This window comes from Orycteropus afer, unplaced genomic scaffold (genome assembly GCF_000298275.1).
Source record: "Orycteropus afer afer isolate SDZICR_OR568_19922 unplaced genomic scaffold, OryAfe1.0 scaffold00390, whole genome shotgun sequence".
NCBI lineage: Eukaryota > Metazoa > Chordata > Mammalia > Tubulidentata > Orycteropodidae > Orycteropus > Orycteropus afer.
This window is the reverse complement of record NW_006921977.1, coordinates 2,439,382-2,451,171: the sequence shown is the minus strand read 5'-3', so window position 1 is coordinate 2,451,171 and position 11,790 is coordinate 2,439,382. Positions and strand designations below refer to the sequence as shown.

Genomic DNA, 11,790 nt, shown 5'->3' with positions numbered 1-11,790 from the left:
AAATGGGAAAAAGACAGTATCTTTAACAAATGGTACTGTCAAAATTGGATATTCATTTGCAGGAAAATGAAATAGGATTCATGTCTCTCACCATATGCATAAACTAATTCAATATGGATCAAAGACCTAAATGTAGAGCCTAAAACTGTAAAGATCACCAAAGGAAAAATAGGGGCAAATGTATGATCCCTAATACATGGCATAAATACACTATAAATCATCCTTAAAAGCACAAAGAGAAGAAGACAAACTTGGTGAATGGGCCTCCTAAAAATTAAACATTTATGCACAACAAAGCATTTTACCAAAAGAGTAAAAAGAACACCTACACACTGAGGAAAAAACAAACAAACAAAAAATGGCAACTACATTTTGGACAAAGGACTGGTCACTACAATTTATAGAAAATTTCAACACTTCTACAACAGGAGGGAGCTCTGGTAGCATAGTGCCTAAGGCACTTACTTGACTGCTAACAGAAGACTGGGGGTTCAAACCCACCAGCCACTCCTCAGAAGGAAGGTTGGGCAATCTACTTCTGCAGTGATATTGCCTCGGAAACCCGAGGAGGGGTTGCTATGAGTAGGGTCCGACTCAATGGCCAATAACAACAACAACAACTTAACATAGGAGAAAAAAAATCAAACTTTGTGAGATCACATGAAACATGTTATGGTCACAGGCACACTTTGATATCCTATAGCAACCTGAAGTTTAGGAATGATGTGCAAATACCTTAAATCGGTTCTCATTTAATGCTATCATTTTATCCTTGAAAATGCATTTCCTACAAGGAACAGAGAAAGGAATATTTACTTGAAAATTGATCCACCATTGTTTCCTCATGTGATTGTGATGAAAGTGTGAAGCCCCAAATAAGAACATATTCTGACAAAAAAGATCAAAAAAGTTTGCAGAAGGAAAAAGTTGATGCCAATCAGAATGCTGCACACGTGGAACAGTTTATCGATCCCCTCAGGTGCAGAAGAATGACTCTTAGAGAACCTGGAGGACTCTGCCAAACAGGAAATGTAAACCAGGATAAGTCTTCCACAGTTACACATTCTGGGTTCTTTCACTGTTTTTCCCACAAAACAACAACGGCTAAAAAAAGAGAATTCAAAGACGTCCACAGTATTCTACAATTATACATATGCACCTATCCATATGTTGGAAAAATGGTCTTAATAACAAAAGAAATATAATTTGTGTAGCACATCTTGATAGCCTGCTAATGAATGATGATCACAAACACCACATTTCCTTTCCTAACTATCCCTAGGATGTATTTTTCATTTTCCTAATTTAAATTTTTTCCACCTCCAAGCAGTTGCAGCAACTTTCATAAATATGTTTGTCAGTGAAGATTTCTCTTAAAAATTTGCCCAAGAGCATATTACATGTACATTTCTTGTTTAAAGGGGATGCTTCTGAATAAATTTAATGAAAGTTATTTGTACATATGGCTCAATTATAAATACAAGCTATTCACAGATCATAAGACATTAACATCAAACTGGCTTTGAATGCTTATTTGCAAGCTATTCGTGGGTATACGAGAATTAAGGAAAAGTGTCCAAGCCTACTTTATATATAGAGTCAAAGCACAAATGTATATGGTCACCTTCATTGTCCTTCAATGTGAAGTTTGGGTTTATAGACAGGCGTTCATCAAGAAAGAAGTTAAACCTTGGTCCATTGGCAAAATCATCTTTATCAGTGGCACTGATGGTGTGAATAACCTAAAGAAAAAAAAAAGAAAAAAAACTAAATAGTAAATTATAGTTGATTTTAATTTTATTGTATCAGTTTCAATTGCAGAAATAAAAGTATTTTTCTATAACCTCTTTATTACGTTTGATGTTTTCAAAAATCAAATCATAAAACTAATGGTAACTTGCTCTCTTGCATTAGATTTTAGAAAAAAAATACTGAAACACAATTTATAATCATTCACAGCTTATTTTCAAGGACAGCATAAACATCTTTTTTTTTTTTTTTTTAATTTTCTTTAACACCCTTGGCACCTTGGGACCAATTTGTTTTAAGATTTTGTATGAACACCTGTCTGGGGAGACATGAAACATCATTTGCAGAAATCAAAATCTCCCAGTGTGGATGTAGAATAGCCTTGCCGTGAGTGTTGGTGTCAGTCAGTGAATGCAAAAGCAGGGGTCTCCTGCATTACTTCCTGTTTCAGTGGGCCTTGAACTCCATAATCCAGCTCCTGGACTTTGGAGAGGGGAACCTGAGGCTGAGCAGGGTTATTACATGCTCCAAATCTAAAATCAAACACAAAAGCCAAACTCACTGCTGTGGAGTCCATTCCAACTCATCCCCACCCTGTGGACGGAGTTGAACCATCCCAAAGGGTTTCCAAGGCTACAAATCTTTACGGAAGCAGATTGCCTTATCTTTCTCCCATGGAGTGACTGGTGGGTTTGAACTGCCAACTTCCGGTTAACAGCCAATGCTTTAACCACAATACCACAAGAACATTGTAACAGTGGCAATGGGAAATCCAGACTACTCAGGACTGTATTCAGTAACTTTTCATCTTTGGTGACTGAGAGAAAGAGTTTCTAAAATATGGGTTATAGGCACATTCTGGAGCCAAATAATTTAGGGCATATAAATAAAATATTCCAGGTGGCCCAATAGATGAACACAAAATACATTAGTTAATTTCATTATTTTGGGTACACAATCAATGCCCGTGGATGCAGTAGTGAAGAAATCAAACAACATATTGCACTGGGCAAATACATTGCAAAATAATACTTGAAAGTGTTAAAAAGAATATATATATAGTTTTGAGATAAATGTGCATCTGACTCCAGTAGTGGCATTTTCAGTTGCCTCATTTGCATATGAAACCTGGATAATGAAAAAGGAAGACCAAATTAGATTGACATAATCAATTTGCTGTTTGTTGGCAAATGACACTGAAATACCACTGACTGCCAGAAGAAAAAACAAAGCTGCCTTAGAGAAGTACAGGTGCTCCCCAGATGCTAGGATGGTGAGACTCTACCTCGCTTACTCTGGACATGTCATCAGAAGGACCAGTCACTGGAGAAGGGCAACAATGGGCTCAAACACAGCAAGGATCGTGAGGGTGGTGCAGTATCTCAGAATGTATGGTCTATTGGGGATATGGTTACTAAGAGTCAGAGCCAACATGATAGCCCCTAAGAACAGCAATAGAGTCATTTCTATTAAGGTCTCCAGGTGGAACAAACAATTTGTGCTGGAGTACTAACAGAAAGGCTGGTGGACTGAACTCATCAACTTTGAAATCAAGGCAACACAGGAGATAGTACCGGTTATCTGTGTCCAGGAAAGATTACAGCCAAGAAAACCCTGTGGAGTTCAATTCTATGCTGTAACACATGGGTGATCATGAGTCAGGGTCTATTCAACGGCAATGGGTTTTATACTCATTTCGCTATTAGAAAGTAAATTACCAAACAAATAAGTAAAATGAGTATTTTCTATTTGTAACATTAGTATTCTAATGCTTAGGTGTTCCCTTTCCATCTCTTTCTCAGAGAGGAAAAAAAGAGACTTATAAAATCATATTTCCAATTTGTGGCATAGTGCCTAAGGCATTTGACTGTTAACCAGAAGTCTGGAAGTTCAAAACCACTAGTCACTGCTTGGAAGGAAGGTTAGGCAATCTACTTCCGTAGTGATACCACCTCAGAAACCCAAGGAGGGGTCACTATGAGATCCTACTAAAGGGCAGTGGTATATTGATAGAGAACTTCCAGAGGTTCAAGCCGGATTCAGAAGAGGACATGGAACAAGGGATATCATAGCTGTTGTCAGATGGATCTTGGCTCAAGGAAGGGAATACCAGAAAGATGTTTACTTGTGTTTTATTGACTATGCAAAGGCATTTGATTGTGTGGATCATGACAAATTATGGATAATATTGAGAAGAATGGGAATTCCTGAGCACTTGATTGTACTCGTGAGGAATCTGTACCTTGACCAGGAGGCTGTCGTTTGAACAGAACAAGGGGACACTACATGGTTTAAAATCAAGAAGGGAGTACGTCAGGGTTGTATTCTTTCTCCACACTTGTTGTTGTTGTTGTTATGTGCCATCGAGTCGGCCCCGACTCATAGCGACCCCTCCTTGGGTTTCCGAGGCAGTATCACTACGGAAGTATGATTGCCCAACCTTTCTCCACACTTATTCAATCTATATGCTGAGCAAATAATCCGAGAACCTGGACTATATGAAGAAAAACTTGGTATCAGGATTGGAGGAAGAATCATTAACAACCTGAGATATGCAGACCATACAACTTTGCTTGCTGAAAGTGAGGATGACTTAAGGCACCTACTGATGAAGGTTGAAGAATACAGTCTGCAGTATGGATTACATCTCAACATAAAGAAAACAAAAATCCTCACAACTGGACCAATGAGCAGCATCACAATAAATGGAGAGAAGATTGAGGTTGTCAAGGAATTCACGTTGCTTGGTTCTATAATCGACGCCAACAGAAGCAGCAGTCAGGACATTAGACAACGTGTAGCATTGGGAAAGTCAACTGCGAAGGAACTGTTTCAAGTGCTGAGGAGCAAGGATATCTCCTTGAGGACTAAGGTGCGCTTGACACAAGCCATGATATTTCCAATCTCTTGGTATGCATGTGAGAGCTGGACAATGAATAAGGAAGACCGAAGAAGAGTTGATGCTTTTGAGTTGTGGTGCTGGCGAAGAATGCTGAAAGTACCGTGTACTGCTGAAAGAACTAACAGATCTGTCCTGGAGGAAGTGCAGACAGAATGCTCCTTGGAAGCAAGAATGGCCAGACTTCGTCTCACCTATTTTGGTAATGTTGTAAGAAGGGACCATTCCCTGGAGAAGGATGTCATGCTCAGTAGGGTGGAGGGTCGACGAAAGAGGGGGAGGCCTTCAACGAGATGGATTGATATGGTGGCTGTGATGATGGGCTCAAGTATAGCAGGGATTGTGGGGCTGGCGCAGGATCGGGCAGTGTTTCGTTCTGCTGTGCATGGGGTCGCTATGAGTCGGAAATGACTTGACGGCACTTAACAACAACAACAACAAAGGGCAGTGAGTTTGGTTTTTTGGTTTTTTACTTGTGAAAAATAGTGTGTCCGTTTCAAAAAGTAATGCAACATTAAGAATATTTTACTGAATTCATTTACTCTATGTTTAACAAATGAAATGATCTACTGAAATGTATCATGTTTAAAACCTTATTTCCTTGGAAACAACCTACTGCCCATCAATAGAAGAATGAATAACAAAACTATGTTACATACATACAATGGGATATTATGCAACCCTAAAGAATAACCTAGAATCTGCAATACACTGCATAATGTGGATGAACTTGGAAGACATTATACTGAGTGAAATAAGTCAATCACATAAGGACAAATATTGTATTAGTCTGCTACTGTCAAAAGTCAAGGACAGGTTATTATATGGAAGGAAATTTTCTTTGCTGGTTACCAGGGTTGGGAGGGAAGGAGAGGGAACACTCCTAGATAGGCAGAGATAAGTATTGATTTGGGTGAAAAGAAGGGCAATGTACCAAATGTGAGTGATCAACATGGTGGCATTGAGGAAGAGGAAGACAGAGAGAGGTACACGGAAGGTATAGACAACAAAGATGAACCCTTTTGCACATACAATACTGCATTGGCAATAACAATTGATGTCAGCAGACACTGATCTACAGGTGGATAGATGGGTGGAAAGGCTGAACTATTTTGTATGTGTATGCAGCGAGGAGTGTGCCCATGACCATGTACAGGATTTCTACTAGTGTATTTGTATTATCTTTAAGAATTTCCAGGTATATAGTAGAGCTGACAAGAGACAAGGTTGTAGTAACTTCATGGCCACAGATAGCTACTCAGAGGGAGTAAATAGTTGGACTGGTGGGCTTGGGACCATGGTCACAGGGGACATTATGCTCAATGGGCATAACATACTACACCAAAACATCATTCCACAACCTACTTTGGTGAGTAGTGATTGGGATCTTAAAAGCTTGCAAAAAGCCATCTAGATGCAACAATGGGTCTCTCCTCATCCAGAGCAAAGAATAATGAAGATGCGTGGAAACAATTAGTCCAAGGGATTGGTACATCATGCAATCTTCAGCCTATATGAGACTGGAAGAACTAGGTAGTACCTGGCTACCACTATCAACCACTCGGAGAGGGATCTCCATAGGAGATCCTGGATAGAGTGGCAGAACAATGTGGAACAAAATTAAAAATAATTTGGGGGAAAAAAAAAGGGACCAGGTTTGCTGGTCTGATAGAGCCTGATGGAATGACTAAGACTATATGGCCCCTAGCTATCCTTCAGGTCTAGAATTGAATCCACTTTTATGGTTTCCAGCCAAACAAAAGACAGGTATATGAGCTGGACATTTATTTTAGATAGTTACACTCTTTGTAGAGATCACTCATGGGATAATAGAAAAGCTGTGTATGCACAGGGAGACAGCTTGGGGAGAAGGAGTGTATGGGAGGGAAGGACACAGGGAAGAGTTAACTATGGGGAGGAAGTGGGAGGAGAGCTGTTGCACTGTGGGAGATCACATCAATGTCATGGGGATGAAGTGTATGTGAACTGCTGTATGGAAGATGAATTTGCTTTGTAAACTCGCACCCAAATCACCAAAAAGTTTAAACAAACAAACAAAAAACCTTATTTCTTCTCCACTTCCTTAGCCTAACATTACTTGAGCAGGTTGAATAGTAGGAATACAAGGGTACTGGGTAGGCATAATTGATGGGAGTATAACCAGGAATGCATATGTTTTCACTGAAGTCAAGACAGTGCTTTAGGTTATAAAATGATCAATTATCTGGGAGACTGGGATGAGCTAAATAAGATTATTATGAAAAGTTCATGTTTCGAACTAACAAAATGCACCTTATTTGAGACTTCGAAAATAGCACTTTTTATTTTTCTTAGTTTTAGGGTTTCACGTAGAAGGTAGAAAAATGAGAAGCATCTCAGTAAACCTCAATTTGTCTAGATAATGATGAAAGTATTAAATATTATTTATACATATTATTTCCTTGTCTATATTTTATTTGTAGGAGCTCTGGTAGCATAGTGGCTAAGGCACTTGACTGCTAAGCAGAAGGCTGGCGGTTCAAACCCACCAGCCACTCCTCGGAAGGAAGGTTGGGCATTCCTACTTCCGTAGTGATACTGCCTCTGAAACCCAAGGAGGGGTCGCTATGAGTCGGGGCCGACTCGATGGCAAACAACAACAACAACAACATATTTTATTTGTAGAAGCTCTGGTGGCTCAGTGGTTAAAGGATCCAGCTACTAATCAAAAAGTCTTTGGTTTGAATATACCAGCCTCTCCCCGGTAGAAAGATGAGGCAATCTGTTCTATAAAGATGTGCAGCACTGGAAACCCTATGGGACAGTTCTGCTCTGTCCTATATAGTTGCTGAGAGTCAGAATTGACTCAATGGCAGTGGGTTTGTTTTTTGGTTTTATATTTATATTTGAATAATCATACATTTTATTCATTCAAATTTATTCATTTTTATGTTACCTTAAATCTAAAATTTAGTAAGTAGACAAAGGAAGGATTTTCATTCACACTCAAGTAAGCCCCAAACAATCCAGTGGTCATTTTGAATTTGATTTTATTTCTATACACATAGCAATGTATGACTTTACCTAAATGAGGATAAAGTTATACACAAGCAATTTTTATTTTCATTTTGGTAGCTCTATTTCCTTTTGAAAGAGTACTCCATTTCCAGAATGTATACCCACCTACAGAATAAGAAAATCAATCAAATAAAGGAATGTAAACATCTGGTATTTAATTATGTAAGTTATTAAAGCACAAACCCTTAAAATTAATTGTTGTATATTTGGGAGCTCTGGTAGCGTAGTGCCTAAGGCACTTGACTGCTAACCAGAAGGCTGGTGGTACAAACCCACCAGCCACTCCTTGGAAGGAAGATGGGGCAATCTACTTCCGTAGCGATACTGCCTCGGAAACCCAAGGAGGGGTCGCTATGAGTTGGGTCCGACTCGAGGGCACATAACAACAACAACAACATATTTTATTTAACACATAATTACTGTGCCATATATTTTAATTTTTGTATTATTTCTTTTTCCATATTTATTATCACATTTGAAAAAAAAAAGTAGTACTTGCATCTAATTTTCATTAGAGGAAATATAATAAAACATGTTGTTCTAACAAACAAATGAAACTCACAGACTAATATCATATGGTATATACAACAGCTACACTTATTTATCTTATTCTTACTATAAAGTACATGCTGGGATAAGATTTTTATTTTTATTTATTTATTTTTGCATCATTTATTTATCCTTCACAGTAATCCTACTTTTAGTTACAAATATTCCCATTTATCAGATGAGAAAATGAAGTTTTCATGGGATTAAGTATTTACCCATGTTAATATGACTGGTAAATGCGTGTGTTTTTCTATACGCAAACAGCAAGAAACAGTCTCTCTCTCTGTCTCTGTCTCTCTCTCTCTGTTTCCATAAAAAACATATCTTGTCCCGGCAACTGGCTTTCTATGAAATACACATATTGACTATTTCACATTTCAGTATAACAAAATATATAGCTAACCAAAGTTCTTGTCTTTTGCCATTACCCTTTATGACCTGCCTTACTGCTCCTATAACAAGGGAATGTTTATCAGGAATGATAAGGTTCAAATAATATAGCTTTGAGATGGTGTTCTTCAAAAGACCAATTACCTTACATTGAAAATTGCTTCTATAATTACTATTATGGAAGTAAGTATACATTTTTACAAACTTTGTTCTGCACTATTGCGTAAGTGGATGGTTTTGCAAAGATTTAGAGGAGGTCAAATGCTGTTTATTGAATACATTATAGATAAAACTGAATGCAATGTCTCTGTATGCAGCCAGTGGCAAAAATTTATTTATCCTTGACTCACATTTATTCATTCTTATGTTACCTTAAATCTTAAAATGCATCTATTTAGTAAGGATTAAGGATTTTAATTAACCCTCAAGTAAGCCCAAAACAATACACTGACCATTTCTAAATTTAATTTTATTTCTATACACACAGTAATATATGACTTCACCTGAGGATAAAGTTTAAAAACCAAAAAGACAAACTCACTGCTGTGGAGTCACAGCTGACTCATAGCGACCCCTCCTTGGGTTTTCAAGCCAGCACCACTATGGAAGTAGATGCCAAACCTTCTTTCTGGGGAGTGGCTGGTGGGTTTGAACTGCCAGCCTTCTGGTTAGCAGTCAAGTGCCTTAGGCACTATGCTACCAGAGCTCCAAAATAATTGTAGCATATTTTATTATTTAGCAAATATTTACTGCTCCAAATTTAATTTTATTTTTAAGTGGAGAAATAAAGTTGAATACTATTTCTGGCACTTTTATGTCATTCATGTGCAAGGGGCATCTTGTTTTAGTGAGTTACTTGGAAGAACAAGTGTAATCATGGTTAAAATGTTTTAAGTCATGATATATGGGAATACATAAATCTTTAGGGTAATGTATAGACATAAATATAGATACAGGTATCAGTATTCAAATATAAATGTAAATATATACATATGAAATATGTGTATGAAATCATTTAACATTTGATATATTTAGCAAACAAATAATAGGTGTAGGTGTTCAATGGGCATTTTAGGAAACTGAGTGTTTTCAAACAACACATATTAATTCAAAGGTGAATGATAATTTTATTTAGAAAAGGTATAATAACCATATTTTTCACAAATTATGCACCTACATAAATAATACACCCATTCAAATAACTTGGGTTTCACCGTGCACTTATGAAAATAGCATGGGGGGGGGCACCAAAAAAAAAGTTTAACGTGAGTATTATTGTGGTAAAAATACGGTATAGGGGTGATTTCATTATGAAGTTTTTGTGAATTGAAATAAAATCAATTACAAAATTTGATTAATTTTTCATACATTATTAATGTTATCTATGATTCTCTGATGCTGATATTTACTTAAGAAGTAATTTATATTTGTGATTCTTGTATTTTGTATAAGAAATTTCCGCTTCCTTAGTCTTGTTGCAGCTGAACTGTCAACACTATGACTAAGCATGGGACCAAACTTTAACATGATAGGTATGAGTTGCAGGACTGTTGTGTATGCGTTGAGATGGGGATTTGCCCAAAGACTATAAAAGTAGTTATCTACTTGTCATTCCTAAGTATTTAAATCAAATACTTTCTCCTCTCATTATTCTTTTCTGAGTAGATATGCAATGGAAATATGTGGTTCCTAAATGCAATATGTGGGCATATGGTTATTAGGTGTCATCAAGTCAGTTCCAACTCATAGAAACCCTATACACAACATAATGAAACTCTGTTCATTCCTATACTCCTCACAAACGTTGCTATGTCTGAGCCCATTGTTGCAGCAACTATGTTAATCCATCTTATGTAAGTTCTTCCCTTGTTCCACTGTTTCTCTACCAGACATCATGTCCTTCTAAAGGAATCGGTCCCTTCTGACAACATGACCAGTGCATGAGAGATGAAGTCTAGTCATTCTTGCTTCCAAAGAGCATTATGGCTATATTTTCTCCAAGACAGATTTGTTCATTCTTCCAGCATCTATGGCACATTCAGTATTCCCTGCCCACACCTCAATTCACACTGCCTCAATTCTTCTTTGGTCTTCCTGATTCATTATCCAGCTATGGATATTATTCATTATCACATGCATATGAGGCTATGGAAAATTGTTTGGCTTGGGTCAGGGACATCATAGTCTCCAAAATAATATTTTTCTGTTTAACACTTCTTTTGAACAAAGGGGACTTTGGCAGCATATTTGCCCAATGCAATGCGTCATTTGATTTCTTGACTGCTATTTCCATGAGTATTGATTATGGATTCAAATTAAGCAAAATCCTAAACAACAGCATATTTTCTTCATTCATCATGATGTTGCTTATTGGTCCTATTAGTCCAGTTGTGAGGACTTTGGTTCTTTATGTTGAGATGTCATCCTTAGTGAAGATTGTAGTCTCTATCTTGATGAGTAAGTGCTTCAAGTTTTCTTTACATTCAGCAAGATTGTGTCATTTATGTATAGCAGATTGTTAATGAGACTTCCTACAATCCTGATGCTGCTTCCTCATAGAGTCCAGTTTCTCAGATTATCTGCTTAATAGACAGACTGATTAAATATGGTAAAAGGATACAATGCTGATGCACACCTTTCCTGGGTTTTTAAACCACACAATATCCCCTTACTCTGTTTGAACAACAGCCTCTTGTTCTATTTGGAGTTTTCTCATGAGCACAATTCTGGCATTCCCATTCTTCGCAATGTTATCCATAATTTGTTATGATACACATAGTCAAAAACCTTTACATAGTCGATAAAACACAGATCAGATCTTTGGGATACTCTTTGCTTTCAGCCATGATACATCTGTGCAGTGTAGTAAATTACTTAGTGTGGCTTTTCTACCCATAAGTCTTTGTAAATTCCAAGGTGGAGTTTGCCATGAGCAACTGAGGAGCTCCTGATTGCTAAGGTTTTCCACCTGGAGTATTTCTGTTGGGAGTGGCACAAAACAATGTTCTGGGAGGTCCCCACTCTCTCTCAGGTGCTTAGAGTTCTGATGCTATGATTGGCTAGTTTGGCCACTCTGCCAGGCTCAAAAGGAGGCCTCCTAGAAGCAGAACTCTCTGACTGCTGGTTGAGGAAAACACGCTACTGAA

The 11,790-nt window shown here is 37.6% G+C and overlaps 1 protein-coding gene across 1 annotated transcript in view; it reads right to left on the bottom strand.

Moving 5' to 3' along the window:
- CDH18 (cadherin 18) overlaps window positions 1-11,790 on the bottom strand; it is a 707,490-nt gene that overhangs the window by 59,579 nt on the left and 636,121 nt on the right. The window contains exon 13 of the mRNA XM_042782611.1: window positions 1,625-1,742. Coding sequence (XP_042638545.1) covers window positions 1,625-1,742 — 118 coding nt within the window. The remainder of the gene's footprint in view (window positions 1-1,624; window positions 1,743-11,790) is intronic.